A 17,082-nucleotide genomic window follows, 5' to 3' on the forward strand; every position below is an offset into this window, starting at 1 on the left:
GTCTACAGCAGCCTCTGTCATTTGACCTGTTCACACTACAGTGCGTAGTGACATAGTCTGTGTGAGCGTGTGTTTATGTCTGTGTGTGTGTGAGTATGTGTCTGTTTACTCGTCTCTTTTAATACCTTTTGCGATTCCCCTCAATCCCGAATGGGACAGCAGGTGAGCAGAAGCTTGGCCGTGACACGCTATTTACTCAACCAGTCAGCTGCTCGGGGAGGGCCGTCAGTCATCTCCGCCCTCTGCATTCCATCCAATAGCATTTTGGTCAAGCGCCTCAATGCTCTACCTCAACCAATATAGAGAGAGATGAGAAAGATACAGTCCACTTTTGGCCCTCTGTATTTTTCTCTGCGGTCTCTTTAAATTTGGGTCATGTCACCCTGTTCTTTTTGTTTCCTTTTTTTGTTTTTTGTTTTTGTTTTTTGCTGACAGCTCCTCATTTAATGAGTTGTAGCCATTGGGGATTTTGATAATGATTCCCTGCTCGGAGGTTTAAAATCATTTTCAATACATTGAAATGGTATGCAAAGTCATTCATATTCGAGAAAATATTCAAGCTGCCAAAGTTACATTTAGTATCCTCTGCCACAAAGCCCCTATTCATGAGTCGTGTCACACGTTATGGTATCCATGAGGATAACATTTCCTTGAAGACACAAAGTAGGTACTATAAGTTATTTATCATGGTTATGTATGATGGTTGTTTGGACTTAGTAGCCCTGAAGGTTTTTCACAAAATAAGCTAACTAAATTATCTGGGTAATTGCACTTGAGTAAACTGAATAAATCTTGAACCAGTAAACTTTTTACTGGGGCCCATATTTCAGACTGGGGGTGGGGGGGGGGTCCTAGGTTTTCGCGTCACAATTATTTTCCTAAACTCAGAATTCTTGCTTTGTGACATGCTCTCCTGATCTCGAGGGAATTTCATATATGCAGCATCACCACTACTGAATCAGCGCTTTCCATTTTTGTACACATTTCCAGTGTGAGTCAGTAAATGTTCTTTAATCAAATAACCATGACAATGTGGTTGTCATTGGATTTACTGCAGTGTAAACTGCGCTGGACCCAGATGCTCATCTCCGAACCCATGACGGCTGGCAGCGTGACTAGGGGCTTGGTATCAGAGCACATTGGCTGAAATGTAGTAAAATGTGTCACTTAGTCTCTGTGTTTGCTGTGTGCTTAGCTTCTTAAGCGATACTTCTGCTCAGGGGTCTTACCCAAGTGGCACTGTGTAAAAACACTACATTCAGCATCCTTTTTGACATTTATTGTGTACATCCGATTTTGTTCTGCTTATTAACTGTCACTTGTGTCTGATCCTTAAACTAAAGTATTATGAACAGTACAGCCATAGTCTCTTTAAGATGCGCTGGCTGGGGTTAGTTATTTATCTCCCAATCAGGAGTTAAAGAGCCCTTCAAACTCAACCCACCTGGGGGATCCAAATTTTAGGCTTCTGAAGTTGAGAAAGTCTGATATCTCTCACACTTTTCCAAACAGGTCCCGGGGGTCTAGTCCATTCTTTCTTTACCATTTTTTCTGATCATCTCATCTGTGGAAGCCACAGAGTACCACCTCCCAAAAACACACACATATACACACGTAAAGTTTTAAAAAGAGCTTAAAACTTCAGGCTAATTTACCCAAATATCACTGGCATTCCAGAGATGCGTAATCTTTGATGAGCTGCCACTCCATTGATGGATGTTTTATTATTTGTGGGTTTTTTTGTTTGTTTGTTTGTTATTTTTATTACTGTTGCCTTAGTGCCTGCATGCGTGATCACACAGGAATCAGTTTGCGGGTGGGGGGCTAATTCGTTGCTGTTCGATCGTGTTCTGATGCTGTTAACTCTTGCGAAAACTTGCCTATGCGCAGGTATGAGTGCTCTCTTGCGATCGAGCAGGTAAGCAAGGTGGATTTTGTAACGCTGGTCGAGAAGTGGGGGGGCGGGGGGCTCCATTTCAAAAAGCCTTTATAGATGACATTAACCGCTGTAGCACCTGTAATCATTCCTGTGACTTACGGCTTGATCACGGTTGAAATTTGATCTGGAGATGTACACAAACACCATCTATAAGTGCCTCACTTGTTAGAAAAACTGTCGGAGTTTTATAGTTAAATGGCAATTCATTGTGGCTTTTTAAAATGTAAAGTTATTTTTAGATTGCTCAGTGAAACTGATCCTTTTTCTTAACTTGTATTTAAATTAATTGAAATCTTGCATTTTAAAAATTAATGTAAATTAGCCTTATAGTTAGCTAGGTTAGATTACCAAAGTCTTAGATCAGACTCGCTAGCTAGCGCGGACAGTTAGGCAGGAATTACTACCCAAGACACAAGTGCGTAAACTTGTCAAGTGTAATGTGAGTTTATATTTTCGCTAGCTCAATGCGACAGAATTACAACAGCTAACACTAACGCAAAAGGTTTCACACATTTGGCTAGCTAGGTTCGCTGATCTAATCTACCTTATAAAAACGACCATAAATTATATAGCTAACGTTCTGTGTAGGTAGCAACCAAGCTAACGTTACTCTATAAGCTAGCTGTCAGGCTAGCTAACGGTTAGCTAGCACGAGCTCAAACCTAGGCTTCACACCATCTAGTGTTGTAAGAAGTAGAATTGGACTTAACAAAAATACTGTGACAGGTCATACAATAGTCGAATCCCAAAACTATAAAAGGAGCAATAAGTAGTTTTCACCACCAAAAATGAGAAAACAATGTTTATGGAAGTTGTTCTTTTTTTTTTTTTTTATGTTGTTATAAGTGCAGTTTACATGAGATAAAGAATCATATTGCTTTGTAGTCCTCAAATGAACCAGTTTATGCTCCACAGAACAGGTATGGAATGGCTGTGGTCGAATAGACTACTACATGTGTCCCAAATCAGTATGCCATGTCCAGTGTCCCAAGATACCTGGATGACTTACTACTTCTGCCAAATATTCCAGTACACATACCACATCCCGTCATGCAATGGTGGCGAAAAACCTTACATACGTTCACGTTAAATACATTCACATGACCTCATAGTATGGTTTGCGATTGTCGTATACTGAATACTATACTGCATGCAACTACGGGGACCTATGGAGGTATCCAGTATACAATATATACTGAGTGCAGTATACAGTAGGTCCCCAACATGAAGGCAGCCATGATTAAAATAGATATAGTTAGGAATATTTGAAACATCCAGGCCAGTAGGTGTCAGTATCATGGCTATTGTATAATGTGAAGAAGAACCATTGGAAAAATTACTTATTGCTCCTTTAATTCGTATGTTTCACTTGGCAAATATTTCCCTAATGTCAGTTACATATGACCATTGTAAACAATCACATCATTTCCTGGATCCATAGATGAGGCAGGTCTCAGAGGAGAGGTGGACAGAGAGATGAGATTTATGACCAGACACTTTTGGGTGGTGCAGTATCGCTCAGAGGGACGAGCAGTGTGCATTACTGCCTTGGCGTTCTGCCTCACAGTTGTCAAGCAAGTGTAAGTAGCAGGAGTAGGCTAGTCTGTTACGAGACTGAGCTTGACAACTGCTTCACTATTGCTGACCGCTTTGGAGACATGTAAATCCAGTAGTGCTGCATTAGAAATGCATCCTCATGTCTGATCCTATAGCTGAAGACAAAGACCAAGCTATGTGTATTTCAATGACTTCTCAGTCATGTGTGTTTCAATCCAGACGAGAAGTGACGTAGACCAGGGTGTTGGGCCTGATACTGCTCTGATTACTACTAATTGTTTACAGCTTTTTTTTTCTTCTGGTTCCAAAGTGGGTTTTTGTGTGTATTGGTGTTTGGGTCTTTTCCAAACTCATGCCCTTAGTATGTGATGCTGATGTTTGTAATCACGTAGCTATGACAACAGAAATCTCCAACTCCTGTTTGTCACATTGTATACATGCTGTACATGCTATACACCATGACTGATCTGAGATCAGTTACCTTAAGTTTAATTTTAGGTATGAATGTCTTCCAGGCCAGTCTTACTCAATGCCGAATGCATTCTGCATACACTCTCCAGAAACCCCAAAAGTTTGGTTATAAACTGAGGATAGCTACAGCATTCTGTATACACTATCATGAAGTGCGATAAGAATTACAGAGACTGTTCTCTGGGCTGTGAAGTAGTGAGTTGTGTGTTGGTAGTGGGATTCTAATGGAGGGGTTAGAGGGTTCTGTTGAAACTGCCGGAGGACTGTCAGGCATGTCCTAAGCTCTCGGGGTTTCTCTCTCTTCCACAGCTTCTACCTACCCAAGCGCTTTTCAGACTGCAATGTGGAGGAGTACCACAACTTCCTGAACAGTGGTGGCGGGGCATGTCTTTTCAACAAACCCTCCAAGGTGAGCCCTGTTCCCATTTTACTGCTCTCCCGCACTGCATGCACAAAGGCAGGCTCATGGCTAGACGATAAAGTTGTGCATTTTACCATTATTGTGAAATCGACTCCTACAGTACAGACATCATTTGCAGCTGAGCACTGTAATATGTAATGCGAAAGATTTGTTTCTAGCGTAAACCTCCTGACTAATCTGAGATGTTCCTGACAAATATTTGTGTTTTTTTGTTTTGCTTTGTTTTTTTACTTCCCCTTTTATTTTTACAAGAAGCATTCACATGCTCTAAAAATGATTATTGCAATCAGGCAATCAAATCAATTTAAGTAATCACCGCTGTATTATGCCACAAAACCATATCTTTGAACACAGCTTCATTATTTACTTTCTACATTTTCTGGCTTTGGTGCATTACTGTTGAGAACCCAGCATCTCATCACCCAAACGTCTCTCCCTGTAGCTGCTGGACCCTCCGGAGTGTGGGAATGGTTTTGTGGAGCCAGGAGAAGAGTGCGACTGTGGAAGTCCAGCGGTGAGGAGTTCTCTGAGGCTTCAACAAATCTTCATGTCTGTTTCAATTCCCTGCCTGTCCAAGAGAATCACAAAATAGCATATTTATTTCTCTCTTTCTCTCTCACGCTCTCTGTCTATCTGTCTCTCCCTTTTGTCTGTCTGTCTGTCTGTCTGTCTCTGTCTGTCTTCGCAGGAGTGTGCTCGAGAAGGGGATAACTGCTGTAAAAAGTGCTCTTTGACTCAAGGATCTAAATGCAGTAATGGCCTCTGCTGCAATAACTGTCAGGTATAAATGCTGAGCTACAAGTGATACAATAAACCTACTGATGAGTGTGTGTGTGTGTGTGTGTGTGTGTGTGTGTGTGTATACTTATGTATGTACAGGTGTTGGTGTGTGTGTGTGTGTGAGTCTGTATTTTGAAGGGTTCTGTGTGTTGATTATATTGTCTGTCCCACTTTTAGATGGAGTTTATGGGTGTGATCTGTAGAGAGGCAGTCAATGACTGTGATATACCAGAAAACTGCACAGGGAACTCCAGCCAGGTGATGGCGCGTTTGCATCTTGAATGTACCTTTAATTCAGCTAAGATGTCACAGCAAGCTGTCTGTTACTGTGAACTCACACCAGCTGTGTTATAATATGCTTTCGTGCTGTTATAGTGAGAGCTAAGCTATGAGGGTTTTTTCCTTTCCTTTTTTTAGTGCCCTCCCAATGTACACAAGATGGATGGCTACACTTGTGAAAAAGATCAGGTGATTTCATTGCATTTTGCTTAGTTGGTGATTACATTTGAGTAAAGGGCAGAGGAGTTCAGTCCAGTCCTTGGGCAATCCTAGCCGGTCCCGGTTTTTGTTCTGTTCCAGCTCCTCATGAAACCGGGCCTTCCAGTGCTACAGAGCTCTTAAGCAGCTGGCTAAGGAGTGGGCGGGGCCTGGACTCAATACCTCTGACGCAGGCAAAGTAGATGAAATAGATGAAAAAAAGAAGCCTTGTGTTTTATGGGCCTGTTTGCGTCTGTCTTTACCCAGGGACGGTGTTTTAATGGCAGATGCAAAACGAAAGACAGGCAGTGCAAATACATCTGGGGAGAGAGTAAGTGCCAGCCACGAGCAGTTAATTATAGCAGCTCCCTGGGCGAAGGCGCAACGTTGAAGTGACGCGCATTGTGACATTCTTCCAGAGGCAACGTCTGCAGACAAGTTCTGCTACGAGAAGCTCAACATCGAGGGGACGGAGAAAGGGAATTGTGGGAAGGACAAGGATACGTGGATTCAGTGCAAAAAGCAGTACGTCTGGATTCTGAGGGGGGTGTGGCTGTGTGCAGGAGAGGCATGTGATGAGTTTGTGTGTGTGTGTGTGTGTGTGTGTGTGTGTATGTGTGTGTGTGTGTGTGTGTGTGTTTGCGCGGGTTTGCAGGGATGTACAGTGCGGATACCTGCTGTGCTCGAACATCTCCCCTGCGCCCAGGCTTGGGGAGTTGCAGGGAGGCCTGACCTCCTTTTCTGTAGCTCAACATAGTGCTTCACTGGACTGCAGGTACACACATATACACACACACACAAACAAACAAACAGCCATGCCAAAACACACATGGATGTAACATAGATGTAATGCTCTGAAGACCATATTTGCCCTAATGAAGTGTTTTCCAGTCCTGGTGCACTAGACAGCTCGGTGTTTTCCTTGTGCACCCCATTCAGTTTATGGAGAGCTTGGTAATGAGCTTTTGAGCTGAATCAGGTGTGTTTGAGAAGGAAGCACTTAATATCCTACTTCAGGAACTGAATGGAGAGACTGTCCTGATCGGTGATTCTTTACTGATTGTGTGTGTGTGTGTGGGGTAGTGGAGGTCATGTGATGATCGATGGAGACACTGATCTGGGTTATGTGGAGGATGGCACAGCGTGCGGCACTGAACGCATCTGCTTCAGCCACAAATGCCTCCCAGTGCAGGAGTTTAACTTCAGCACCTGCCCTGGCACCAACGACAGGGTCATTTGCTCTGGACATGGGGTAAGTCTATGTGTGTGTGTGTGTGTGTGTGAGTTTACGTGTGTGACTGTGTGTGTGCCTCTAACAAATGCGTGTGTGTGTGTGTGTGTGTTGCTCATCACAGGTGTGCAGTAACGAGCTGAAGTGTGTGTGTTACCTGGGCTGGGCAGGGGAAGACTGCAACTCCACGTCTCCTCTCAGCTCTCTGGTGGTGGGGCCCACAGTCACTTCTTCAGGTGAGCATGTCAGAGGCGCCCCCATCTGGACTCGCAGTCCACTGCTTAAAATAGACCTCCAAACTGGCTTTATATAACACAGAGCAGCAGTGGGATCCTAACAATATGTTACATATAAGCTCTTCTTGGGTTGGGTTCAGTCCGTTTCGGTTCATTCAATTTTACGTCTGTCCGGGCAAATGTATTTGCTAATGTATTTACAAATTTTAGAATTGTCAGTTTATAATTGTTTCAAGTGCCTAATTTGCTCTGCTAAAAAGATCTTGAATTGGTGGATACAATCACTGCAGTACAGCGAAAAAAAAGTGCATTGAAAAGGTGCATTGGTTTGCTCTTTGTAAATACATTATTGAAAATAGAAATTCGGGAAAAAGATAAGAAGAATAAGAATGAGAATAAGAACAGCTTCACTGGTACTGATATCTGATCCTTTAGCTGCAGATAAGTGGAAAGTGGAGTGCAGTGATTTTCTGATATGCTTGACGGATAGCAACACTGTCAACCATTACTTACCTAAATCAGAGTGGAGATAGTGCGCTGTTTGTGCACCATGACCTGTACTGGGCATGCTCGGAGCACTTTCTCACCCCTCTTCTACTTCTAATTTGCATTTTCATGTTCAAACCGTGCGTGTCATGCAAATGTTCACATAGCCAAAAGGTTTTTCCGTTTGATTCTGTTTCTTTGCATTTGTTTTCACATGCTCATTCTTTGCTGGCAGGCTCATATCTTTCGTTGGAGTTTCAGTGAGGTCAGATTGGATGTTATTGGACTGTTATTGGATGTTGTCCCTTTTCCTCAACTTTCCACTTTCATTCTGTTCCTCTCCATTGTTCCATCTCTCCCGTCTCCCATTTCCAGAATACCCAGCTTTGTTTGAAGTGATTCTGTGTGTTTGGGAAGCGTTCTGTTGTGTTGTGATTTATCTTGTCCTATGCTGTTTCTTTCCTTGTCATTAGTTATTAAATAATTTTTTTGAATTATTACTTGTCCAATTTTTTTTTTCAAATTCTAATTGCTGAACCTGCGTTCATTTCATTATTGCAATTGATGCAGTATCTTTTAGTATAAAATCCAAATAAATGTATACCAGGACTAATTAAAACAAATTCTTCAAAATAATTGAATCACTTAAACCTTTTCTTCCCAGACTGTAGTAAATATACTCTTCTACATTCCAATACAGATTAAGGAGAGTTTGATCTAAATGTAAGTTGTTAAATAGAACATGTAAACTGCCCCCCCCCCCCCATTAATCATTTGTGATTTAAGCATATATGGGTGACATGAAAATAAATAGCCAAATGATAAATTGAGGCTCCATCTTTCTTCCAATCCCAGTATGGAACACAGGCCTCCTGTGTTTTGCTTATGTAAATAATTCATGAGCTACTCAGTACAGATTTGAGAGTTTCACTTGCCCTATGCTCAGAGGAGGAAACGTTCAGCTTTTTTCACACAGAAGTGTTTTTTATTGTCGTTTGTAACATGCACACGTGCTCCTGTAGCTCACCTGGCGGAGCAGGTAGATTGAGGTGCTAACACCACCAAGGCATGTGCAATGAGTGCAAGTCCCTATGGATAAGGGTGACTCTGCCAAATGCTAGAAATGAACAAAACCTGCAGCTTGATTGTTAGCTTTAGCTTTAGCTCGAATGCATGCCTCTGTTCATCCCCAGCATGCCAAGGGTGTAAACTTGATCTCTGTTTCGCTGGCAGGCATCATCAGTACCAACATCATCATCGGCGCCATCGCTGGGTCTATTCTCGTCCTGGCTCTTATACTGGTCATCTCTGCATGGGGCTACAAGTCAGTGAGATACAGGCGCATACGCACACACACGCGCGCAACACACCCCTGAAATCCTGATTGGTATTTTCCTAATTTCTCATATGCAGAAACTACAGACAACGGCAGTACGCTGAATCCGAAGTCCATCGAAGATTCTGCCGGTTTGTTTTTTCTTCCCCTCATTCTCATCTTTTGTGTGTGCGTTGTTTGCGTATTGTTGCTGTGATTTGTAGGTTAATAACATATTATTAACTGCCAGTGGACTTATGAGAGCGTTTTTCCAGGTTATTAAATTATGAAGTTTTTTTTGGTGCACTCGCCAAACACGACTGTCCGAGTCAAACGTGGCTGTCCGTTCCACACATGACCTTTCACCCTGGTGCTCCACCTCCCTAGACAAATGCCACCAGGCGACTACGTGAAGAAGCCGGGCGATGTCGACTCGTTCTACAGCGATGTACCACAGGGCGTGAGCTCAAACTCGGGTGGCAGCTCCAAGAAGAGGTCCGCCTACCTGTCTCACCTGCAGATCTACACCTCCATCCCTTCCATCAGTCAAAACATCTCACTGTTCGGCTTCAGGTGTGCTCCTGTGCTCGGCCTTCCTTCACCCCATCCTCATCCTCAGCCTCGGTCAAGAGCCCACTAAAAATGACTTAAAAAAGGTCAAGAGACAAACTAGGCATGTGGGATGTTCAAAATAGTCTTGCCCAGTTTAGGGTGGTTCTTCCCAATTTAGTTGGTGCTTCCTAATTTATGGAGGTACATGCCAGTTTAGGGTGGTACTTGCCAGTTTAGGGTGGCGCTTCCTGGTTTAGGGAAGTGGTTTCTAATCCCAGTTCTGACTTTTGCACTTGGCCAACCCTAACACGTGTCAGACTGGTGATAAATAGCCATTGAATTGCATCAGCCGTGTTAGAGATGACAGAACTGTAGACCTGTTTAGATTTTCAGACCTCTGGCATGTAATAGAAGCGCATATGAAAATACCTATTTTAAGATAAGATAGAAAAAAATATTTCACCTAATCTGAATTACTTAGTCTTAAAAATAAGATCTTTAAGAGGTTAAAATTAAGCTCCTAAAGGCTTAATAAAGGTTCTAAGGTTAGACCTTCCAAAGACCTTCCAAAGCTGGGCTTACATTGTGCGAGATCAGTGGTCTTGTTTCGTGTCAGACTGTGATGATGCCAGTAAAATCTTGGCAGAATTTTATGTCAGACTGCAATATCATGAGTTTTTAAAATCAGACTGTATGATAACGATTCTCCAATGATAAATGTGCGATTAAAGGAAATGACTATGTCCAACATACGTCATCAGTGAGCGTGCTCCGGACTCTGGCTAGTATCCTAGTTCTTTGGCTACTTCTTTCCAGGCTAGGTCCTGTTTAACTCTGTCATGCTACAACTCTGATGAGATGTTGAAAAGGCATTTTCTCTGTAGCCACAATTCTACAAGCAGCTCTTCTTTCAACTTCCAGTGGTTTCATTTACGTTTCACCATGGCCAGTAGTTGTTCCGAGTTTCACGTCACCCGATGAAGTCCTTTCATTGGTGGCTTGTAGACGAGCCTCATAGGAGCGGTCATGCTCTGAAATTTTTATCTAAATTCTCTGACAATGCCAGAACTCAAAAGTCTTCCGTCTTTGGTCGCACTGGCAGCATTTCAACTGCTGCAGAGTACGTCACATTGCTCATTCTGTATCTACTGATCGCAACTCATGACCAAAGTTAATAACGCAATGTGCAGTTTGGCCAGTGACAACAGAATGGGACTGATTATCGCACAGTGTGAACCCGGCATACAACCTTAGTACATGTTACGGGAAATGAGTTTGTCATGTTACTCAGACACTCTGTCTGCTGCAACTGGTTTTCCACTTGTTGTTGGAATTGATGACTATGTCTTCTCTCTCTGTTACTGTAAGTCTCAGCACAGCAGGTTATATATCAGCTGAATGACAGTATGGCGACAGTAAGTAATGGTGGTTTTATCTCTCGAGCTGGAGGAGGCTTTCAGTCGCGCTGTTTTTACTTGTCATACGGTAAAGGGTTCATGTCCGCCTCTTGTGCTTCATCTCGTTTTCCTCTTCTCTTCCCATCCTGCTTTTCAGAGTGATGTGATGTCTGTCATTCACGCTGTCCGTGTCATTAACGCCATCTGTGTTGCTCACGTCATTCTCGCCATTTGTGTCATTCCTGCCACTTGCTGTTCTGATGTGTTTGTCATGTCTCATGATGACCCCATACAAACCGCAGAGCCAGGTTGAGTCTGGCGTGAGGTACGACTTATTGCTTAGTACTTATGTTCTAGGTTGCAACTGTGTTTCTGGGTTTGTTACTTTGGTGTAAAGGTCCAATGGATTGTCTCATTCCTGGAGTGAGAGAATCCCAGATGCCAAACACATTTCTGATATCTGTGAAAACGGACGGCCCAGGAGCAATTCATGGCAAGGTAATGCACAAACCTCGCGCTGTTACATAACTAGACCCTTCTTGGAAGTAACACATCTGTAAGACACGCATAACACACTTGTTGATTTCCTTTGCAGGGCATATTAGTGGCGGCCGTAAGAAGCTGAAAGGGAAGAAATTTCGCCCTCGTTCCAACTCCACGGAGTAAGTTATGGTAACATAAGTCGTGGTAACATCTACTTTGCCGCAGGACGCTCAGTTTCCATTGGCTGTAGTCCAATAGCGGCAGCTCTCACCTGACATGCTAGAGCTGTAGAAGTGCCAGTTTTGGGTTTGCATGCACACTGAGATGCGTGACTTTTTCCTTGAAAGATTCCATGCGGTTTATTTGCATGTGGCGAAATGACAGCACAGGTTCATATGGAACACATCCGGCACTGCAGCGCAGTGGTTCATGGACAGCTCACGTGCAGAGTGTCCGGCACTGCAGCGCAGTGGTTCATGGACAGCTCACGTGCAGAGTGTCCGGCTCTGCAGCGCAGTGGTTCATGGACAGCTCACGTGCGGCACTGCAGCGCAGTGGTTCATGGACAGCTCACGTGCAGAGTGTCCGGCTCTGCAGCGCAGTGGTTCATGGACAGCTCACGTGCAGAGTGTCCGGCGCTGCAGCGCAGTGGTTCATGGACCGCTCACGTGGAGAGTGTCCGGCGCTGCAGTGCAGTGCGCTATGCTTCTCATTTTATTGCTCTTATTCTTTGCAGCTGGAAGCACTGTAAATGTGACATGCCCATGTTTCACTGTAGGATTGGAACATGCAGTCTGGTCTCATACGCGCACCTCTTCCTTCCTTTCCCACTTGTAAACCATTTCACAATGCATGTTACACAATGGCAGGAAAAATCTGCTTTGAAAGAAATGCCACCGAAACCAAAATGCAACTGATCCTCCCTGTAAAACCACACATAGTGTAGGAGATGGCATTCAGACCCTTTATAATCAAACAAACGTCCCATGTAGTAGTCTAATGCTGTTCTCAGTTTAGTCATTTTAAGCACCACCTGTCATGAAATCATGTGGTTAAATTCCTTTTGCTTATCAGCAAATATTTAAATAGTTGACCTTATCTATTGAGTTATAACCTCTGCTATAAATGGTAATCAGTTCTGGTCACTTCAGTTTGTAAATTTGATTCATTACAGTAGATATTCAGTGCAGGTTTAAGGAAGATGTGATGGGTATCAGCTGTGTGCTATAATGCCTGTACGCTCTGGGTCCTAAAATACGCGAGCACGGTCTGCCCCACCGTCTGTCCCTCTCTCACTTGCATCTTGGTGGACCGTAAGGGAATTTCAGGTGCTCGGCTTGTTGACCAATTCCTTCTTTCTCTCCTTCTCCTCACCTGTTCCTTCTCCACGTTTTCTCTCTCACCTCCTCTCTCTCTCCTCCTGTACTCACCATCGCTCCTACCCCACCTCCTCCTGCAGGTATTTAACCCCTTGCTCCAAAACAGACTATTATGTAACTAAATGGGTCGAAGATGTGAATAAAAACACTGGGGGAGCCCATATTAGGTACTACCTCAGTTCCCTTCCCAGTCTTCCTCCTGCCATCATTTTCTATTTATTTATTTATTCATTCATATGTTTATTTACTCGTTCGTTTGTTGCCAGTTTCTGAACCTATGCTTTCCTGTAAAGGCCATCTTCTCATAACCACCTGAAGTAGTCTTGGCGTAAAGAACTTACAAGAGAAATCCAGATGGCTCAGAGGCTGTCCTTATGAAACTCGCAAAAGAAACCAATGAGTGTATGGATACAACCAGCAGACCTGTTAAGACTTTCTGAAGTACCAGTTAACCAGACAGTCTGTAAATACAGAGGATATACCAGCCTAAGAAACTTGTTTTTAGGTGACAGATCTATTGATATTTGGTTTTCTCAGTGGTTAACACAGGTGTGCAGAAATGGTGCTCTCTTGTAAACTAAATTCAAATCATCAGTCAGTTTCTCCACATCCATTCATTCTCCGCACGCATTCATTTACAGCAGTGCTGCACAGCAAACTAGTGAAATGCAACCTCTCAACGTACCCTCTCGATGCAGAGGGTGGTGCGTTTTGCGTTTGTGTCTCGGGTACAGCAAGGTGCTAGCAACACTGAGGTGATAAGTCCCATTCCCAGGGAGCACACATTCTGTTATACCGAGCATGAAAGACAAATGCTGAAGGTTTTGATGGCCATGCCTCACGCCGCAGTTTCAGTGTGCAAGTCACTGGAAAATCTGTAATACCACACATGCGTAAGTTATATTTGCAAGGGTTTTTTGCCATTAGTAATAAATGTGTTATTGGGATGCATCAGTATAGTCTTCAGTGGAAATAAACAACCATTTTAATATATGCTAATTATTGTAGTCAATTATGCTAATAAGTAAGCACTTTGGTATGTCTAACGTATGCTCATCCCACACCCGCCATCACCCAGCAGGTTTGTCTGATGTCCTGAGAGCATCTGGACATGTTATACAGAGTTACTCACGACAGCAGTGCGTCATCTGTCACTGGAGCTGGGCTCATCTGGTTTTGTATTTCTGCCTACTATCCACTTCGGCATTTTCTCTTGGCGAAACCTCTCTTCCGCTATTTTTGCATTTGTCTGTGTGTTTGTCTCATCTTTCATGACATCGTCATTGAGCAGCACCCGTACCATGTGGAGTGCTAACTAGTGTTGTCTGAAGCCTCCAAATACAGGGCCAGTGAGCTGTAGGACATAGTGACTCCATCATACCAAAGTCTACCAATAACAAGTGCAGTTATCTCATTTAAGACAATAATCTCATTTAAAACCTCTGGAAATTCTCCCTTAGACCTCATGGAGGGGTCAAAGGTGACAGCTCCTGGCCTGCCATATCTAGACTGAATGCTATACACTGGGTGAAATGTGATGGACGTAACACCGGGTTTGACCCCTGGTGACCTTTCCCCACAGGACGCTGTCACCGGCCAAGTCCCCCTCGTCCTCCACTGGTTCGATCGCTTCCAGCCGAAGATACCCTTACCCCATGCCCCCACTTCCGGACGAGGAGAGAAAGGCAAACAGACAGAGTGCCAGGGTGAGACTAAGCGATTTCTGTCAAAGGATGCTGGACTTACACTTTTTTAAAGAAACCTGAGTGAGTGTTTTCCACTAGAGGTCACTAGCGTTAGTGTCGGAGGAGCATGTTGTGTCTTGACCCGCTTAATGGTGGAACATTTTTCTCTCCGTTTAGTTTTTAGTTTACAAGATTGCTTCTCTCATAATGGACAAAAACTAGCAGGTGTCTTGCAGGTTCAAAGCAATGAGTCATGAATATCATGCTTGTTTTAATATCTTTTTTTTATATATATATAACATGACTTGAATTTTTAAGATTTTGGTCTTCCTTATGAAGAAATAAATTAGCTCTTGAAATACATTTTTAAAATAATTGTTAGATTATATGTACACTAATATTTACCTATATTTGTCTGTTTTAAATGTGTTTCAGCTGTGGGAGACATCGATATAAAGGCTCTCTGTGCAATTACTCTGCAATTCTCCTTAAGGACTACATTCTCCTCCACTTTTATATGAATGAGAAAAGTAAATCAAACAAGAAAAAAATGCAAAGTCAAAACAAAAAACTAACAAAAACAAAACAAAATGGAGAAGGGGTGAATTGAATTTAAGTCCTCCAAGACTAGTGTGTCCACCAGAGGGCGCCAGGGTGAAGTGTGGGTGCACCCCTGAGCTTTTGAAGAGCACAGCCGCCAGTCTCTCATCGTAGCGGTCCAAAATGGACTTGCTCAAAGAGGCGGAGCCGCCCACTGGTCCAGCCAATGCTGAGCGGAGGCCCAACGAAAGAGGCGGGCTGTCAGACTGCCTCTTGCTCACCCTTTTACTGCCCTCATTGCCAAGACATGGCCCTGCCCCTCTCTCTCCCCTCTACACCCTCCAACACCAATAATGTCTTGTGATTGGTGGTTCTGTTGCCATGGTGAGAGAAGGTCATCAAAACTGATGGATGTAACTCGTTTTTGAAAGCACGCGTTCACTATAGAAACCTCCACTGTATGCATGAGAATACATGTTTATCCACTCCTAGTGCTAAGGACGATGATGAAAATTAATATTTTAATGATCAGTAGCGCTAGGGGGCCGCATGTCTCAGAGGGCAAGTCTGTAGGCTGGTAGGAATAATTTCCCATTTTAAGGTTTCTCTCTTGATCTCATCATACGGTGCATTTAACACCTGACCCCATACAATCTCTTACTGTTATCCTGTTTATTTTCTCAGACATTTCTGTAAATATGTATAGTAATGTGTGATTGTTTTTGTGGGATTTTTTCCTTATTTTTTTTTTGGAACTTATAAAGTGTCTAGTCTAGAAGAAACCTTTGCCAGATCTTTGTCTGTTCTTTATGAATCGTGACCGTCTGTCCGTCACCTTTCCTCGTCATTCTTGTCGCCTCATGTCTGCATTCCTAACGCTCCAAAACTCCTCGTTTAATTTCTTCATCTGTTCTCAGATCAGTCATATTCTCTGTCCACGGCCCTATGTCTGTGTTCACTTGCTGTAGAATGCCTCTCCGATGCCACCTGTAGCAAGCCCACAAGGGTGAAGAATGCCGAGGCTTTAACAGGAACGCCAGTGGTTTCAACTGCTTGTTTTGACACAAAGCGCACCATGAATTTCTGTTATGAAGCATGAGGAAAATTATGAAAACATGTCAAACCCTGGTAGAGCAGCATCTCCTCCTCTCATCCAAACTGGAGGGTCTGCGAATGTAAAACACGCTACAGCTGTCTCGTCACGTCCCTCAGGTCCTTCGGACTGATTTGAGCCAAGTTTGTTGCATTATACAGAAGTGCGGGCCCTCAGCGTCCGTAGCGTCAGTCTCTTGCGCAGCTTTTTGGAGCGGAAATGCTTGCCATCCGTTTACAACATAGAAGAAAGCCTTGCGAGGTTCCCTTGGGAATGACATTTCGACAGCCACCGAGATCCATAAATTAACCTGAGCAAGACTCCGTCACGGCAGTCAGTGTTAAAGTAGTAGTGCGTGAGAAGGCCCAGTAGCTGGCCTCCAACTGTAAATAGCGTTTCTGTTCACTAAAGCCTGCTGTGTCTGTATTCTGAAGATGCATTTTTCAGTGTGGGCGCTAAGTCACGTTAACGCCGTATGCACTCGGACTTTACTTGCAACCAGCGTTGCCCAAACATAAGAAGTATTTCTAAAGTACCTTTGTATCTTTCTTTTTCACCCCTGTATTCTTGTATGTAAACATTTACTCCCAGCAGAAATTAAGTGCATTATGATTATGACTATTACAATAGTTCTTTGTGTAATCTGAGATTTAGCAAAGATTTTTTTTGATGTATTATTTTGTGAAGACTTGCCTTTTTTTCCACCATGGGAATAACAATGTGGTCATGATGCCCTGCGTTTCTATTTGCAGTCTGTGTGGAAATATGATTTTGATGCTCATTCTCTCTCACACTCACACACATGCTTGGTCTTGCTGAAGGCTGAATCCAAAAGCACCCAAACATCCCAAGCAATACTTTCAGCAACTCATGGTCCTTTAAAACACCACCGCTACTGTCCCCTGCCAGTGCACCCACTATACATCCACTCCAATTGTCAGCAATAAAAAACATTTTAAAAGGCCCACAAAAACAAACAAAAAATTCAATGAAAGGGAAAACACGCTGTTTGGCTTCTCAGAGTACTCATTTTGCATCAC

At 43.3% G+C, this 17,082-nt stretch overlaps 1 protein-coding gene across 4 annotated transcripts in view; it reads left to right on the forward strand.

Annotated features, from left to right (window-relative positions):
- adam22 (ADAM metallopeptidase domain 22) overlaps positions 1-16,622 on the forward strand; it is a 66,925-nt gene extending 50,303 nt beyond the window's left edge. For 2 of the 4 annotated variants that reach the window (XM_027009519.2, XM_027009520.2), the window contains exons 15-31: positions 4,277-4,376; positions 4,831-4,902; positions 5,077-5,169; positions 5,346-5,426; positions 5,586-5,636; positions 5,913-5,976; positions 6,065-6,170; positions 6,301-6,420; positions 6,729-6,897; positions 7,001-7,112; positions 8,832-8,922; positions 9,012-9,065; positions 9,301-9,408; positions 11,260-11,360; positions 11,458-11,524; positions 14,307-14,490; positions 14,845-16,622. In XM_027009519.2, the coding sequence (XP_026865320.2) occupies positions 4,277-4,376; positions 4,831-4,902; positions 5,077-5,169; positions 5,346-5,426; positions 5,586-5,636; positions 5,913-5,976; positions 6,065-6,170; positions 6,301-6,420; positions 6,729-6,897; positions 7,001-7,112; positions 8,832-8,922; positions 9,012-9,065; positions 9,301-9,408; positions 11,260-11,360; positions 11,458-11,524; positions 14,307-14,490 (1,573 nt within the window). In that variant the 3' untranslated portion in view covers positions 14,845-16,622. The other 2 variants (XM_027009521.2, XM_027009522.2) reach the window with 2 other exon arrangements.
- Positions 16,623-17,082: the final 460 nt, after the last annotated feature.

Source organism: Electrophorus electricus, chromosome 5, assembly GCF_013358815.1.
Source record: "Electrophorus electricus isolate fEleEle1 chromosome 5, fEleEle1.pri, whole genome shotgun sequence".
NCBI lineage: Eukaryota > Metazoa > Chordata > Actinopteri > Gymnotiformes > Gymnotidae > Electrophorus > Electrophorus electricus.